Source organism: Homalodisca vitripennis, chromosome 7 (genome assembly GCF_021130785.1).
Source record: "Homalodisca vitripennis isolate AUS2020 chromosome 7, UT_GWSS_2.1, whole genome shotgun sequence".
In the NCBI taxonomy this organism is placed as follows: Eukaryota; Metazoa; Arthropoda; class Insecta; order Hemiptera; family Cicadellidae; genus Homalodisca; species Homalodisca vitripennis.
This window is the reverse complement of record NC_060213.1, coordinates 88,452,073-88,471,111: the sequence shown is the minus strand read 5'-3', so window position 1 is coordinate 88,471,111 and position 19,039 is coordinate 88,452,073. Positions and strand designations below refer to the sequence as shown.

At 34.7% G+C, this 19,039-nt stretch overlaps 1 protein-coding gene across 1 annotated transcript; it reads right to left on the bottom strand.

The window, feature by feature from the left end:
- Window positions 1-7,345: 7,345 nt before the first annotated feature.
- Window positions 7,346-18,702, bottom strand: LOC124366039 (immediate early response 3-interacting protein 1-like). Its single transcript, XM_046822248.1, has 3 exons — window positions 18,485-18,702; window positions 10,741-10,842; window positions 7,346-7,548 (listed from the first exon to the last, which is right to left on the bottom strand). Exons 1-3 carry the CDS (start codon window positions 18,573-18,575, stop codon window positions 7,493-7,495), a joined length of 249 nt encoding a protein of 82 aa, XP_046678204.1. The 5' UTR covers window positions 18,576-18,702; the 3' UTR covers window positions 7,346-7,492.
- Between the last annotated feature and the right edge of the window lie 337 nt (window positions 18,703-19,039).

Sequence of the window (19,039 nt, the reverse complement as noted above, 5' to 3'; positions counted from 1 at the left end):
ATTTTAGTACACCGACCACACCCTAATGATCTGGCTAGTTGTCCTGTGTTAATAAGCGCCTTGAAGAACTAAGTGGCAAGTACTCCAATGTCACACTAGTGAAGCCCAGTGAAGCAGAGGGAGCTTTACACATTTGTAAAGATCTCCATTTTAGTTTTCAGGGACATAACTGCTAAAAAGGATCCTGACCAGAGCCTGGGCCTATGAGATATACAACCTCCTCCTCCTCCTCCAGGTACTTACTGATGATGCGTCAGGAAACTGCTTGCCAATTGGAATAAACGGCAATCCACTAGTAGAAGCTCACAAGAACCTAAAGACTCATTCCTTTTTTTATCACTTAAACATACAATGTATAAGAAATACAAGGAAATGGATAGGATATAGAACCAGGAAGTTGTATGTACCTTCTGTTATCAAACTAATGGTCTGGAGTTAGTTTATCACTTAGTACATTACAGCACTCAAACGAATTCTAATGTGGATACATCCAAGAAATCATCTATTTCAACAATAGAATAATAGCTGTCTGAAAGAAATTGAAAATTATGATAATGGGATATTCTTGTAGCTGAACTTAACTTGCCATTGTCAGATGAGATGAACAAGTTAGTTAACCCACAGATGGACAATGTAACTTTAACAACAATAACTTTTCTATAAATATGTTGGCTTCAATGATAGTTGATAAAAGAGAGATAAGAATTGTGGAATGTAAGAGAGAGAGCATTTCTTTGACAATTTTCTGACTGAGCATCTTTTTTGAGCATGCATTGTTTGGTGCTTGTCAGATTTCTTAACTCATATTAGCCATTATTGATTATTACAACACCTCCGAGTAATAAATACCTACAGAAGTAAATTTTTAGCAGAACTCCATTGCTCAGTATGGTGGTGAAGAACTATTTACTAAGTACCTTGACAGAAATGAGGAGAGGAGTTGTTCATGGAAGATGTTAAGGTACCTGCTAAACAATACCAAACACACAAATCTCTTATTATCATCTTTGTCCTTAAGGCATGATAAACCTGAGTTGGATAATAATATTACCTATTTAAACAAAAAAATTGTAGATTGCATTAATAAGTTTGACCATAGTACCATATTATCAATCGACGATTTGCCAAGACACTATCATACTGTACATGGCCTCCACTTTGATAACAAGGGTAGGCCTAAGGCCAAAATTAGTCAAATGATAGTTAAAAGTGTGAGGGATATCCACCTGCACCACAAGTCATCAGAACAAGTACAATTAACGACAGTTCCTGAGTGCCAACCATTCAGCCCTATTACAATGATACAAATTGCACAGAAATGAACATAAAAGCTTCCTCTAGCTGGGGTAAATATTAAGACAACTGCCTTAGAAAACAGTTCTGAGACTGTAATGCACAGTGACACAATTCGTGGAGGAAAAAAGGTTTATCCTCCTCAAACAAACAAGCATGTCAGTGTGGTTGAGGCAAACATGGATGATATTATTCACGAACTAGGAGCAGATGAGAATATAGGATTTGCTCACTGTATCTCCGCAGATGTTGATAGTGACAGAAACATGAGCACAGGTGTAGCGGCTATATTCAAAAAGCACTTTAACAGCCCTCTGAATTTATTGCTACCAATTTAACTCTACAAAAAACCAAAGGAGCATCCATTTATGGACTGATGATAAAACCTACTTACAACTCAAAACCAAGCCTAAAGGATTATGACACAGCCTTCGAAATTTCACTAGTGACTTCAAGCAGAGGTCTCAAGCAACTAATATGCTCACCGATGGTTTATGTGAGAGAAGGCATTCCACTGGAACACTTTGCCACAAAATTGTTCCAATTCCGTAAGAGAACAGCAGCTGAAGACCAGGTCATCACGTAAAATGAACATTCTATTCGGGTTCTTAGAGGAGGACTCTCTTACAGTGACTTTTTGAAGAGCATGGAGGAGTGCTTTGTGTGTCAGGCTGAAGAAACCACACTTCCACAATTTCAAATACCTACTCTTAATGGATACGATCCTGAGACTGATCTGCATTCACCGAGTTTGGACTTGTGAATGGCCTATGAATGCTATGAAGAAACTGTTCTCGTGTCGTCTACACCTGAATTTCCACTACCTTTAGATGGGACTCTACAAACACCTGTAGAATGTAGTTAATTTAGACAATTAATAGTGAATATTTTTTACAACAAAGCAAAATTTCAGAAAAAAAGAAGTATTATTGAGCAAGCATACTACAAAGATTGTTAGTAAGGTTCCTGGCTTAATTCACTATAACACTCAGGATATAAAAAATAAATTTCCTGAACTAGAGTTGTTTTTAACAAATTGCACTTTTGATGTTCAAGTGATATGTCTAAATGAGCACAACATTAATAGATCTAATCAAAATTATCCAAACAAAACAAATGGTTTTAAATTAGCTGATGGTATTTTTAGAAATAATTCTAAAGGGGTGTCTTGTATTCTAACTAAAACCAATTTAGATGTAATTCAAAGATCTAATCTTTCGAGCTTAAATGAACAATTTGTTTTTAAGGGATCCTTTATTGAAATAATATCATTAAATGTTTTACTTATTACAGGATACAGATCACCTGGTCATTTAATAACAAATTCATTCTTAGAGAAATTAAAGGTTCTCATGCAAAAACTTGAAAAAGATATAAAACCAAAAAAGGTTATAATTACATCAGACTTCAATAAAAATATATTACAGCATGACAAGACCACAGAAAAGTTTCAAAATTTAGTAAAACAATTTGGATATATTTTACATAACAAAGAACCAACCAGGGTAACTGGTAGATCATTAACCCAGCGACTCGCGTGATGTTTTGTTACGCCAATACTCGAATGGGCTACAGTTGTAGCCCACGACTTTTTTTTGTACAATGACATTTAAATTTAGCACTGTTTTAGATATTTTTTATTATTTCCAACATATATTCTTACTTAAATTAATATTTCAATGTATTACACAACAACAATTTTTAAATAAAAAAATAAAATTGTAAAGTTACGTTATTTTGTATTTTGCTGGTTTTGAAAATTGCCTATCTTTAAGGTCGTAAAACTTAAAAAAAGTTCAGGACATGAATAATGGAAAAATACTTCACTTATAAACATGTTTATTACAAAATCAATAAAATAGTTTTAAATTGCTTATTTACATAAAAGTCAATATCTTACCATTATATGTACATTTCTGAATCTTTTTCATTTTACAAAAACTCTTGAATTTACATTATAAGGTTCATTTATTGTAGACTATAACATAAAACTCTTCATTCACTGTTGAAACAGAATGACAAACAAGCGAAGAGTGGTCAGGGCAAATCTTTTAGCCACATTTGTCACAGCATATCCATGTAGATTTATCACGTGCTATGTCACATAAATAGCAACGGCCTACTCTGTTGTCTTGTGGGATAGGTTGGCGTCTAGGTTCTTCTATTCCCAAAATTCGCCTAGCTCGAATTTTCATTTCAGTGGGTAACACTGTGGATTCCAGGCGTTTTCTGATCTGGGGATGAATAAGTTCCCAAGCAAGATGGTCTAGAAATTCCCTTCTAGGCATTGAAGTGTCCATATTATTGAACTTGTAGATGCGTGAAGCATTTATTGCTGCATTATTCACAAGCCCAAAAAAAATTACCATAGGCCAGCGCTTGGTGTTTCTTGATACATCATACTTAGCACACATTTGGTCAACTACATCGACTCCAACATTTGTATGATTGTAGAATGTAACTATTTCTGGCTTTTTCAACTCCCCACTGTCTAGATCAATGGTTTGGTCACTGTGCATTGTCGAGAGTAGGACGACTGCCTTATTTTTCTTCGGGCAATAAGATACAAGAGTCTTTTTTTGCAAATATTGAGGAATATAATTCTCGGCATTAATTTGCCTTAAGATATTCGGGTATGCCAATTCTGTTAGACCTCATTGTACCAACAATAGTCAACTGTTTTTCTTCAAATAATTTTTCAGCCAAAGGTATTGAAGTAAACCAGTTGTCCATTGTAATATTCCGATTTGTTCCTGCAACTAGCTCACAAATTCGAATTGTTACGTCCTCTGCAGACTGTAACACATTGAAAGGTCCTGGAGGCTCCTTAGCCACATAAACTTCTAAATTACACACATACATGGTTTTTGCACAAACTAAGGCAAAAACCTTGATCCTTTATTTTCCTGGTTTACTTGGAATGTATATCTTGAATTGGCAGTTGCCTCTAAACTCCAACAATTGTTCGTCAACAGTGCAATAAGAACGTCCTAAATTTCTGCACAATAAGATCAAAAAACGATCTAATAGGTGCTAGATTATCTATAGCTTTTCTTTGTCGACGATCTCGAATATCATCGAATCGCATACACCTCATTAGAAAATGAAAACGATTTTCACTCATTGTCAAGTAACACGATTCTACGCCACTTCCACGATTATTGTCCCAAATATGCTTTGTGTGTTTCCTTCCACTGCCCAAACAACCAGAGAGAAGTAGAATTCCTATAAAAGCACGAATTTCAGTCTTATCTGTTGGTCTTGCATCTCTTTAACGCTCAAATTGGCCTTTTATACCTGATATGTAAATGTTAGTTCCATTTACTATCATTTCTATAACATCATCATCAAAATATAAATTAAAACAATCTCAGTTTTAGTGTTCCGAGCCTCACCTGTAGGCCCGGGCAATCGCAACACAATGTTTGATGCCCTTGTACGAATGTTAGATGGATCAAGAGGACACTTATTCCACTTCATCACTCTCTTCTGTTTGTCCTTTGAATAAAAAGTATTACCTAAAGGAGTATTATCTTCATCATCACACTCACTCATGTCCTGTGGACTGGAAGGGGCAGTAGGCGCCATTTCTGCATCTTCTTCATCGGGTAAATGGATTTCTTCTTCCACATGATCTACTTCTCCATCATCACTATCCACGGCAACATAATCCTCCTCATCAGAACTTAAAGGATTGTCAAACTCATCAAGAATTTCTCGTTTGGTCAATCTGGTACGCTTCGGATTGCTCATGACACAAACACTCGTGCGGGCTACAGTTGTAGCCCAGATCACTTTGAAGTAAAACCACACGGACACCTCTATTCTATGCAGTGCAAGAGCACACTGACTGGACTGAGCAGCTATTGGTTTGAAGGTACTGAGGCTCCGCCCCTCCTAGGAACACAGCGCTCCTAGTACTAGGTGAACAAATTACACTGGGATACACATGTAGCCCGCGCAAGCACTGCAGGGTTAAGCTGTATAGATAACATATTAACCAGCCTGAATTGGGAGGGTATATTGTTTTTCTGTAAATTGGGAGGAATTCTGTAAATGGGAGTGTATAGTACTAATTGGGGGAACAAAACAAAATTATTTTCAAAATGGGGGTGCTCACCCCCACACCTCCCCATAAACTAAAGTCAAAATACTGAAATGACAATACCTTATAAGTGTTTTCTAGTAAATCTAAGAACAGTTCTCCATTTATTTAGGTTAAGGTAAATACTATTTGCCCTCTTATTGTGGAAACACTTGAAAACCAGGTAAATGAAGTAGGCCAGTTAAATTTTGATGCGGATATGTTTTATCTTCAACAAGATGGAGCTCCTCCACATTATGCTCTTCCTGTGCAACAATGGCTAGATGCACACTACCCAGATCACTAGAAGAGAATCAATTGAGTGGCCAGCAGGTCTCCAGACTTAACACCTTAGACTTTTTTGTGGGGTCACTTGAAATCAGAAGTTTTTAAAACACATTCCACTGATGTCCAAGACTTGAAAAACAGAATCACTGCTGAGTGCAGACGCTTAATCAGAGAAACTTTTAGAAAGGTTAGCCAAGAATTTGAAAATAGGTTACTTTTTTACTTGAACAACAATGGCTACCAATTCGAACATTTGATTTGAAGTTTGCAAAGGATTTACAACAGTATTCAGTGAGTAATTTTGTTGTTATTAGCAGCAGTACAGTAGTTTGTAGACTAATAATTGTTGTGTAAGGAATTACATTATTGGCTGCTGATAGCAAACGGCTTGGCCATGTTCAATGTTTCTTGTGCCACAACACAGCATTTTTATGAGCTTCAATTTGAGGTGTCACAAGCTATGAGTTGCCATATCAAAATTTTGACTTTGGGTTTGGGGAAGCATGGGGGTGAGCACCTCCATTTTGAAAATAACTTTTTTTGGTCCTCTAATTAGTACCATACACAAATTAATACCAATTTTGATACTTGGGTTATAAGTCTTTTAATACGAGATTGAAGTTTTCAAATGAACACCATGTATGTGTCAAAAAAAAAAAACTCAAACTATGTACTTATTACTTGTTTTTTTACATTAATTACATTAATGTTGTTATTAGCAGCAGTACAGTAGTTTGTAGACTAATAATTGTTGTGTAAGGAATTACATTATTGACTGCTGATAGCAAACTTGGCTTGGCCATGTTCATTGTTTCTTGTGCCATAACACAGCATTTTTTATGAGCTTCAATTTGAGGTGTCACAAGCTATGAGTTGCCATATCAAAATTTTGACTTTGGGTTTGGGGAAGCATGGGGGTGAGCACCCCCATTTTGAAAAGAACTTTTTTTGGTCCTCTAATTAGTACCATACACAAATTAATACCAATTTTGATACTTGGGTTATAAGTCTTTTAATACGAGATTGAAGTTTTCAAATGAACACCCTGTATGTGTCAATAAAATAAACTCAAACTATGTACTTATTACTTGTTTTTTACATTAATTACATTAATGTTGTTATTAGCAGCAGTACAGTAGTTTGTAGACTAATAATTGTTGTGTAAGGAATTACATTATTGACTGCTGATAGCAAACGGCTTGGCCATGTTCAATGTTTCTTGTGCCATAACACAGCATTTTTATGAGCTTCAATTTGAGGTGTCACAAGCTATGAGTTGCCATATCAAAATTTTGACTTTGGGTTTGGGGAAGCATGGGGGTGAGCACCCCCATTTTGAAAAGAACTTTTTTTTGGTCCTCTAATTAGTACCATACACAAATTAATACCAATTTTGATACTTGGATTATAAGACTTTTAATACGAGATTGAAGTTTTCAAATGAACACCCTGTATGTGTCAAAAAAAAAAAAAACTCTAACTATGTACTTATTACTTGTTTTTTACATTAATTTCGCTCTGCAGGTTTGCCAACTTAAAAAGGAAAATAAAATATTAAGTAGTATAGAGTATTGGAAAATCAAGACACTGGAGAGTACCAAAAAACGTTCTATCAAAGTAGAGTGATACATGAATTAAGTAATGTCAAAAATTATAAAGACGTTGTGAGAATAAAAGTCATTTTCAGTAGTAAACTATAAAATATATTTAAAGAGCACAACATGTACATAGCTTAGATTAACGGTGGTGCAGACATATATTACAAAAATCTTGAAAATGTCTCAGTTTGAACAGAATGAGGATGGAAACTTCACAAACCGTTTCACTTCATCCAAGCAATAGCTTCACCACAATCGTGACTATGTTCAGAAATATTAATGGTACTGAAACAAAACACAAAATTATATAGAAGCATGTCAAATTTCAAAATTCTTTTATTCAAATGGTTGCAAAAACAACGCTAGATTTAACAAACCTTGTTACTCAATTCTTAAGATAATTAACCATCTCACAAGTTTCAAGTGTAACAGTCTGAACTCTTTATCTGCTAACATCTAGTCCTCCTTCTCTCCGTAGCCTGTTATAACAAATTACTCCTATTGCCAGTAAAAGGTTATTCAGAAAGTAACAAAATTTTGTTTAACATTAAAAAAATAAAATTTATTATAAGTTATGCATTTGAAAGGTACAATCTTAAGCTGCTTTTTAAATAATCTCCAAAATAACTTAATATACCATGATATACGTTCTTCTTCTGCCTATGATTTCAAATACTTTTCTGTGGTAACTGCAAGTTTGGTGTAAGGCACCAGTCTATTAATTGCCTGTTAGTTTCACAATTGCCATACTTCATATCCAGTTTTGGCATGATCAATATCTTTTTTTCCCAGCTTGTCTACTTCAAGTTCACACAACAAACAGTGAAATTTGGAAAACATACCCTGAAAGCACTGTAAATGATAAAATTACAATTTTCACTATTGATTTTCATCTCCAGTCACAAGGCTTGTCCAATGGTCATATAACTGCAGTCCTCAACACAGTGCCGCATTTCCCTATAGGCCCACTAGGCCCAGGCCTAGGGCGCAAAATTTTAGGGGGCGCATAAATTTTAAAGTACACAAAAGAAAAAAGTTGCGGCGGCGGGTGGTGTTGGCGCTCGGCGGGGCGGGTGGCCAAGGTCAACTAGGTCCGGGGGTATATATATATACTATTGTAATTATCGTTCATCAAAATTACGTAATTAAGAAATTTACTGGATTTCTACGTCAGTGTAATCAGAGTCCTCTGGGGAGGGGGGCGCTCTTTGGTCTGTAGGCCTAGGGGCGCCGAATTTGTAAATGCGGCCCTGCATGAATATGATATGGGGTATTTCCAAAACAATGCAACGTTGATTCATTCAGTTTTCACTCATTATTCATTTTTAATACAAATCACAATTCATTTTAATTTGGTTTGTGCTTTTAAGACAATAATCTTAATCACAGACACACTTCACAATGGTGGATTTTATGTTGCAGCTCACATTTTAACATATCTTAGAGACCTAAGTGGGAGTTAGATCAGTACACACGCTATCAAAACTGTATTCTTACAGTGTGTAGAAACGTTGTAATGCCAAGACTACTGCTCTAATCCCTATCCCCACAATAGAACAAATCATCTGTTACTACTGCTATTGGATGATAGTATGATGGTATTGCGAATTGTCACTTTGTCTGTGAGGGATGAATACTTATATTATCACTCGAGAGACTGATATTTCACTGTGTGTCTGACCACACGATATCTAAAAAATAAAATTAACTAGACTCGAAAGTTTGCATGAAGCTTCATTTTTATATAAACAACACTGAGTTCAAAGATTTTGCATGTCACTCAATGGGATTTGGCTGAGTGTTAGCAAATATTTTTACATGGTTTTACGGATAACCATGATGTTAACGAGAAAATAGCAAAGTAAATAATTTTCTAAACAAGCAGAGGACAATCATATGAGATCTTAACATGGGATACATATAACTTATTCATACAGCAAAAAAATAATACAGTGAAAAGTCAATGTTAAAAGTCGGTGAAAAGAGTTGATTTCAGCACACTCTTGCTTTGTAGTACTCTCCCTAGCTTACTTTATATTATTTTAACACAGTTAGGAAACCTGATTTAATGCACAAATATGTGAATATATTATGTGGCAAGGTATCTCAAGAAAGATTTCATCTGTTAAGTTTTAATTTTGCATGAAACTTCATATCTACAGAAACAAGAATGAGTTCTATGATGATGCATGTTCAATTATGGAATTTGGCTGGATATTATTGAAGCATATCACTCAGGAGGCAGACACAATTTCTCCTTTGTCTACCGGGGGATGTTAAATTTTCTCTTTTGTATGATTGTCTGTAATCTATTTGTGCGCAGGAAATTCCAAGAACAAAATGAACTATAAATTTGAAATTTTGCAAGCAAACTTAGTGAAGCCTGTTACGCGGTAAGGTGCACTTCTACCTTTGTGTAATCTAAACATTGCTAAAACTTAAAGAAATGTTTATGAATCCAAAATGTTTCAAAATGGTGTCCATTTTAAAATTTTTATACCGATTACAAAAATCGATATTATAACCAAATTGTGTCAGGGCAGTTGTATAAACGACATATAGAAAGACAAAATCTTCTACATCTCATTTGTTATTAACAGACAGTAAATAACTGAGAAAATGAATTGTTACAATGAACACATGAAATTTATATTCATTTCAACAGCAAAAAGGCATTTTGTACACAATCTTTTATTGTTACATCAGTTTTCGTGAAAGTCAGCATAAACATTTTGAAACAGTTAACATTATTAAACTAGTGAAAATATGTTTTTATTTTTAACAGTAAGGTAAATTACAGTAATATGAATGCAACACAATTGAACTACATGTCAAAATGCAACACCTTAACGTAAAGGATCATAGAGTTATGTCATTTTCAAGGAAAGATACACACAGACCAATGGTAGTACAGTGTAGGACAGTGGTCAACTTAACGTTTATATTTATTGTAATAAGTTTCATCATTTACCAAACTGTTTTCTCGTACCATTGAGGTATATTATTGCACACCTCAGTGTGTACGAATTATTTATATCATGGTACGTTGGCGAAACTATAATGGGGCGTAGCACCAAGTCACTTGTGCCTTTACTCAAACATACCTTTCGAATTAAGTAATTTTTTCTAAAAATTTTTTACTTGCACTTTATATTACGAAACACACTAGTATCCTTTAAACATATCCTTTAATATGTTCATGTACACCCAATGAAAATATCAAACAAGTATCGCTATTAAACAGGAAATATTATAGTTTCAACTAAATGATGTTCAATATGATCAAACTAGTGTGTTCTTGTGGTTAATTTATGGAAGTTTAAAAATACAAAACTATACATATAGACAGTTGTTAAAGTTACTACCTTGCCTAAATAAACACTATCACATTCTACCAGATATTATATAATTATTAGGGGTCAAACAATTAATTACAATAGATAAAAATCAGTAGGTCAGAATAATATCAAAACTTACTTCTCATAACTGTCCTGATGGAGCGCACTAGATTTAAAACCTGAGACTTGACTGTTGGTTGTTCACCAAATCCTTGAACATTTGCGTTCGCTCCCCAGCCCACTGCAACACATATTTATAATGAAATTTAAAAACTTGACAATATCTTGATTTTATCAAAGATCTTCACTATACATCATAGGACATTAGCCTGCTGCACAAAGCAAATATATTTTTAAATGCAGGACTAACTTCTGCGTCCAAGAGTAGCATCTTAGACCGCACAGCTATCCTGACTTTATGTCATGAATGAGCCAATAGCTCACTTAGGACACCTGCTGTTGCTGTTGGATTGAACTGGATTGCATGTCGCTTCTAGGGTTAAGTGATATTGTCAATTGAAGTTGATTAATTCATTCTGGCAATTAACTTATCTGTTTTAACAACCATACATAATTATTACAAACACAATACTTCTAGACTACTGTATTTTAAGAGTAACTTCCATTAAAAATAATGACAATAAACTATAGAACTAAATATATGTAGCCTTTACCACACTGGTTGCAGTGAAAGCAACTTAATAATTCTGGCATTCCGAATGTAGGTACAAGATTCATGTCCTAGTGAAGGTGTTAACAACATATTCTGTAGCTAGAGAGATGTAAGCATCATTTACCATATGGTGGACGTGACAACATTATTCTGGCTCCTCTAAACTAGATACATGACTCGTGTAACAGTGAAGGTGTTAAAAACATATTCTGTAGCTAGAGATGTTAACATTGTTTACCATATCGAGACGTCAGAACCAGAGGGTTCCATCTGCAATTTTTTGATTTTTTCATTTTATTGTATTAATGTGTACATTAAGCCTTTTTGTACTAAATATAACACAATCTTTGTGTAATTATGAACAGTTAATATTTTACAAGCAGGGAAATTTAGTTCCATCTGCATAAGTTGGCAAACTTGAGAACCAGACAGTTCTATCTGCATCAGCTGGGAATAGTATTGTTTCACTGCTGGTAAGGTTATGTTGTCGTGTTAATGTGTTAAAAGTAATTTCATTGTGGTGTTTGTAAACATATTAAAATGGATGGTGATATCATAAATAAATGGATTGATGACAGTTTAAAATGATAGTTTGTCAATAGAAAACATCAATAGTGATGATGAATAAAATACCTTCACCTGACGACAGTAACAGCGAAGAGGATTGTATTCTTTCACCAAACCCAAAACGACGAAGACTTTGTAAAAGGTATGAATATATATATTTGTTTATTTTAGATTTGTTTAGATTATATCTGTGGTCATTTTAATATCAAATATAGGTAGCTTTGCAGTAATTGACTATTTTTGACGGATTTTATAGTCAACCCTTGCAAAATCGCTTTAAAAATCTATGACATTCGGGCGCATTTCAACTGCCAGTTAGTGGGTTAACTGTTATATTTTAACAATGATTTGACGGTTATAAACAAAAGTTAGTCCATCATAAAATATTCATGTTACTTAACTTGAAGTTTTAACCATGGCGTAGGCCTAGTATGTCTCCATCTTGCAGAGAATAACTAAAAACTACTGTAAACTTATTATGTAAACATGATGTTTTTATGCTTTGGCCTTTTAAAAAAAAGCTTTATCGTTGACTTTTGGCTTTTATGTTCTAACATCGTTTTGTTTATTTTTCAGGTTGTTTGATGCAGAACGACACGGATAAAACTTCCAGTGAAGCCCAAACGAACAATACCGATCCAGCTCTGGAAAATGAAGGAAGCTATAGTTCTGTTTGTGATGTTAAGCCCAACAGTGAACCAAAAGTGGAAAAATAAATCGATCTCTAGTTCCTTACAGTGAAACAGAATCAGAAAAAAGACTCCACTTCTGATGAACTAACGCCGATGAAGGAAAAGAAAAAAACTAGAAAAAGACAGCGGAATCCGAAGAATTGGAAGAAAAATGTTAGGAAGGAGAGGCACAAACGGGTAAGATCATACACCAGCTCATGTGGTAAGATTGTTCCTCAAAAGAACCTTCAACACTTAGACTGCAAATGTAAATTTAAATGTAGTAATAAAGTAAGCAAAGATGAGCGTGAAGCTGTTATGCTGAGCTATTATAAAATAGACCAAAATGAAAAATATCATTTCATACTAAGAAATACAGAGTGCAAAATGTCAGTAAGAACAAAGGTGAAAAATAATCCCCAGAAAAAGAATTCCTTTTCATATTTTTTTACATATAAACAACGAAAAGATTAGAGTTTGTAAACAGTTTTTTCTCCAAACTATTTTAGTGAGTCAGAAGACCATTTACAATGTTCACAATAATAAGGACAAATCAAGTGAAGTACCGAAATCGGACGAAAGAGGAAAAAAAAACTAAAGACAGGACGCAAAAAGCTGATAAAGATATTCTTAGGAAACATATTGAATCTTTTGCAAAAGTCGAGTCCCATTACTGCAGGGCAAAAACAGCAAAAGAATATCTTAGCCCTGACTTAAATATCAGTAGAATGTTTGACATGTACCTTGAACATTGCAAGGAACTTAAGGTGAAACCTCTATCCATATCAATGTATAGATCTATTTTCAATAATGAATATAATTTGGATTTTTTGCTACCCAAGTCCGACAGATGTGACTTGTGCGAAGAATACTCTATGTCCCTAAAAGAAAATCGAATGACAGAAGAGCTTGCTGCCAAATATGATGATCATATGTTCAATAAAACATTTTATGAGAAATGAAAGAAAAAAAGACCGAGAGAGTAATGAAGTCGTTGTATGTTTTGACTTACAAAATGTTATAGCGCTACCTAGGGCTAACGTAAGCTGTTTTTTTTACAAAAGAAAGTTGAACGTATACAACTTAACTGCACATTGCTCAAAAGACAAAAAAGGCTATTGCGCATTTTGGCATGAAGCGCTTTGTGGTCGTTCTGGGAATGATATTGCCAGTGCAGTGGTAAAAATAATGGAAAAAAATAAGTTCAGCGTTTCCAGATGTTAAAGATTATATTTTGTGGAGTGACAGTTGTGTTTCCCCAAAACAGAAACTCTGTCATTTCATATGCCCATTTCTTTATTTTATGGCAAAAAAATAAACACATTGAACGAGTAACAATGAAATATTCTACTCCAGGCCATTCATGCATACAGGAAGTAGATAATGTGCATTCCCAACATTGAAAAGGCACTCAAAGTAACTGAGGTTTGGTCCCCTGTTTCTCTTTTAAGAGTAATCATCGCATCTAATAAAAAGTCACCTTATTCAGTAATCCAAATGTTGACAAATGACTTCTTCGACTTCCAAGCACAAAGCAAGAACCTTGCGTATCAAGATTGCCCTTATACTAAAGTGTGCCAACTTCAATTTTGCCAATCTAATTTACTATCAGTAAAGTTTAAAACCAGCCATGATCCTTTGGAACCTTGGAACTGCATTAACTTGGTGAAAAAAAAATAAGTCGAACAGATCTACAGGACGAGCAACAACTACTCTGCCGAGAATTCTCTGGAGGAGCAAACGTAGTGCGAGACAGGAAGAAATTACCTTCAGACAAGATTAAAGACATAAAATCTATGATGAAATGGATGCCTACAGTTGATGTAGACTATTTAAATACAGTTTTGAATTAAGGACCTTTTGGACTTTAAATATTGATTTGTACTCAGGGACAAAAGGTTCCATCTGCACGTTTTGTTTTGTTTAAAAATGCCTAAAAAATTGTATTTTACTAATTTTTCAATAAACTGGGGTTTTTTTGTAAACACTAACAAACTGTTGATTATTTATAACCTAGAATTTCTTTCAGTACAATATAAAGTTGCCCTGCAGAAGGTTCTTAAACTTTAAAACGCTCTACTGTAAAATTTGTTAAAATGCAGATAGAACCCTCTGGTTTCTGACGTCTCGATATGGTGGATGTGACAACATTATCCTCGCTGCTCTAAAGTAGATACATGGCTCATGTAACAGTGAAGGTGTTAAAAACATATTCTGTAGCTAGAGATGTTAACATTGTTTACCATATGGTGGACGTAACTTAATATTATTCGGCGCAGTGTAGTGGGTACGGCGGTTATCACAAGATAACCAGATCAAGCAATGCCGAGCGTGGCTGCTGCTTGGACAGGTGACCGCTGAGCGATCCTGTCCTTGCAAGCGGCCCGCCTGCCCGGCCATTGGTGGTGGTTCGGAAATCACCTTTAAGCCGTTGGTCCCCAGGTTAAGTGTTAGAGAGGGCTTCTTAGCCCTAACATCGCCTGGTAAAATAAGACATTCTTTACTTTACTTTTACTTTTTATTCCAGCTGCCTTATAGTAGATACTTGAGTCGTGTAACAGTGAAGGTGTTAATAACATATTCTGTAGCTAGAGACGTAAGTAATGTTTACCACTTAATATTATACTAGCTGTCTTAAAGTACATATGGCTCATGTTGCAGTGAAGATTCTTGTCAAAGCCTTCACTGGGACATTATTATGTTTTCTGTAGGTAGAGATGTAACGTAGTTTAAAACACCAATTGCAGTGGATGCAACTTACTACTATTCCCGCTGTCTTAAAGACGGTAAATGACTCAAGTCGCAGTGAAGGTGTTACAGACGATAAACTGGTTTTCCTGGTTTCATTACGTATACATTAGACTAGTGCCAGAAACCCCACTATATAGAGAAGCTATTGTCTGTAAAACACCATTTCAACCACTTTTTCAAAGCAGATTTGCTCATTGCTACCCAGGAGAGAACTTTTTAAAGGTTGCACAGCACATTTCATAAACACGGTTTTCTTCATTTTTTTAAATTAGTTAATGTATTTGGATATTGAATTGTATTCTTATCATACACTCCTGAAAATTGATAAAAAACTATAGTTCCATTATTCAATCTATATTAATTCATTTACCGCTGACATATGTACATTACTACACATCGGTTACTTACCCAAAAATGCTGCTTATATATTTTCATGTTTCATTAACAACATAACATCCAGGCAATGGTTTAATATTTCAAAACATTATAATAAAAATGAACAAAAATTTAAGTTAACTTAAAAACTTTTATGTACTTTTATCTACTTGTACTTATAAATCTGGAGATATACCATATTTTACAGTTAAGATCATTTTATTAGCAAAATAATGAGACAAATAATGAGACCAAATTAATTTATTTGGATGGAAAATAAGTTTTTACACTAGGCCTACATACTACATTTTACTTAAATTAGGGCTGGCATTTTTAGCACACCTCCTCTATAGTAAGTTATGGCATTTTCGCAACATAAAAAAAATCGGGCCTAGCAGTAAGAGTTAAGTATAGATTATTATGTTATCTATATAGTAATGGAGCCCAAAAATGTCATACACTAGGTTATACACCACGATTCTAACTGAGGGTCAGGCAGATATTAGGGTTTCAGCAGCCAGAGATGTATGTGGCCTACACTCATTATTGAGTTGTTTTTATCAAATGTAACAATTTTTAAAAAATTGTCAAAGGAACAATTTAAGGTATCAATTTACAATATCGTGATCATGGAAAGGTATGTTCATTTTTTTTTCCTGAAAACTACAATTTTTCCTGAAAACAATAGTGAAAAAAAAATTTGTCGGCAACGAAAATTAAAGGGGTTACGATTTTTTGAAATTCTCTGAAAACTCTGTTTTTGACAGTACCTCTGGCAACACTATCCATATTTGACAGTTTGGTATTACTCCGCGGCTCTCTCAAATAAAGAAGGGATGCCATTTTGAACTATTTTGTTCCTCCGTGTCTATTCTTAACCTCCTTATTTGACAGCATGAGACAGTCAACCACTCAAAGGAGTTTGTGGACCCACGCACTCACGACCACACAAATACCATCGAGCGGACGTGGAGAAGTGTAAAAGATAAAATTCCGCGTTACAGCAGGATAAAAACTCATTTTGTGGGGTATTTGGTGAATACCTTTTTAAGGCGAAATACCCAAACCTCAATGAGCGGATCCACCATTTCTGGGTTGCGGCTGCAAAACTGTACCCACCTGAACATTAAGGTAAGTGATAAGTTACTGAAATGATAGTGACTAGTACATTAATCCTGTCAACGATGCCTGCCCGCTGCGCAGTGCTGCGCACTACTTGCTCTTTTAGAAAAAAAAATTAACTCGAGCTTGCAAAAGTCGAATCCCAGATCACGTGATGCCCCTGCTCTTTAACGCAATGCCCGAAAGGCATCAATATAATACAATAATATACTTTCCCCCCAGTTTATATGCACCTGTGATAATAATACTAGGCTATAAATGCCCAACCCATGAAAAAAAGTCCATTTTCCATGGTCACGGTATTGTAAATAAATACCCAATTTAATATTACAATTTATTTAACTTAACATATGATTTAGGCCTATGGGTTTATGCATTTTACAGTGGCCTAAATTATTAATCCATTGATCAGTACAAAACAATTGAAAATTCTTCACAAGCGGTCAAGGGAAATTTCTGGAATGGAATAACGGCAGGCCATCTAGCACGATCTTTGTGATTTTTTGTACCACAGGGAAGTGCGCCTGATAGGGTAGAATCCTATCCTCCTTCTCACAAGCTTACCTCAATATTATAAAGTTTCTCTGATATGTAGGTCTAAGCCAAAATTCATTCTGTTATATTTTAATTTTATTGTTAAATTTTTTTTAATTGTAACGTAATATTCTTGTTGTATACAATTATTATATAAATATCTGGTATCAGTGGGATTACAGGCTGGAGTAGGCCTAGCCAATCAAATTTTAACATTATTAATGTATTCTGCTCATCCTCCTAAACCCGCTGATGGCCGGAGGCACTTGTGTCAGGCTTATATATAACTTGTATTCCTAGAAGGTCTAAATTAACAAAAACCTCTTTTATTAGGGTCAAATTCCCCTAATTTCAATGTTATTGATATTTTATGTATCCAAAGATGACATAACGGCTAACATCAGCAACAACCAATAGGAGGAAGCCTTACAATCATAACAAGACCACGTGACACTCGTAGTTCCACTTTTAATATTCTATAACTTCATTATTTGTCATTTCCACTCATTGAAAACTTATATTGTGTTGTTCAAGAGGACGATAGTAATTGGTTAATAACGTGAAACTCATATGTTGACTTCACAATGACAGAATATCACAATTGGAATATATATTGAATTTTTAACAATACCAATCGAATAACGAGTGTAGTCTAGGCTGCTTATTAAAGTCACCCCAGCTGTGTTGGTCTGTTTGTAATGGTTAAAACCCTATAATCCTTCAGAGGCCCAAAGTTCTCAGATCAGAATATAAAGTTAGCCTACAACTGATCGGAAACTCCTGTTAGCCTATTTAAACTTGATCTACTTCCATGAAATATCTCTACCACCTAAGAAATTTAGTATTATGGTTAGCAAATGGCTTAAGATCAAAGCCTTCTATACTGTTGAAGAGTACTTGAATTGTAGTGACATGTGTGATATTATCATTCGGACTAGTTAAGAGTTTTTATTTCATTATTGGGGCTTGATTGACGATGCCTATTGTACTGTGTTTTGTATTTAATGGCAAATAAATCTCTTGATTCTTGAAAATTTGAGTCAAGTCTGCACAAATTCACAAAGCAACTTCATTAAAATTCAATACATTTTCGATTCCTAACCTTCAATTGAAGCCTGACTCCATTTACAATTTTGTTTGTAAAAAAACCTGAAATGTGCCGTATAACCTAAAAATGAATCAAAACTTACTTTTTGCCAAAAATCTTTCTTCGTGTAATACACAAACAGCGTTCAGACATAATAGAGCAGCTTCAAAAAGATTCCAAAGTGTAAAAGCCATTTTACTAGTATCCTTTATTAAATGATATTAAAATACTGGTCAAACATAACCCTATTACTTGCAAAATAATCCCACCTCAACACATTACACATCACAACATTACAACTGACAACAAAAAAATGATGAAATGAACAAAATACCAGCGACCACCAAAGACGACGTCTTCAAAAGCCGTTTGCATACACGAACTGTCGAACTAGACCGTTGGTTAATCTCTGATTTTGAAGTTGGATGATTTGTTATAAATAATTATATGACTGATTTACCAAACCCGTTAGAGGATCATCTTGGAAGCTTAAGGTATTTTTGGGAAGTAGTATTCTAGATATTTAACAATATAGTTGAACTAAAACTCGCAAGTATCGACTAATAATATGTTTGTAGCTCATTCACACTATGTGTCACTCGTACGTGCAAAATATATTTATTTCCAACATATACTAAAAACCCATTCAAAACGCTGG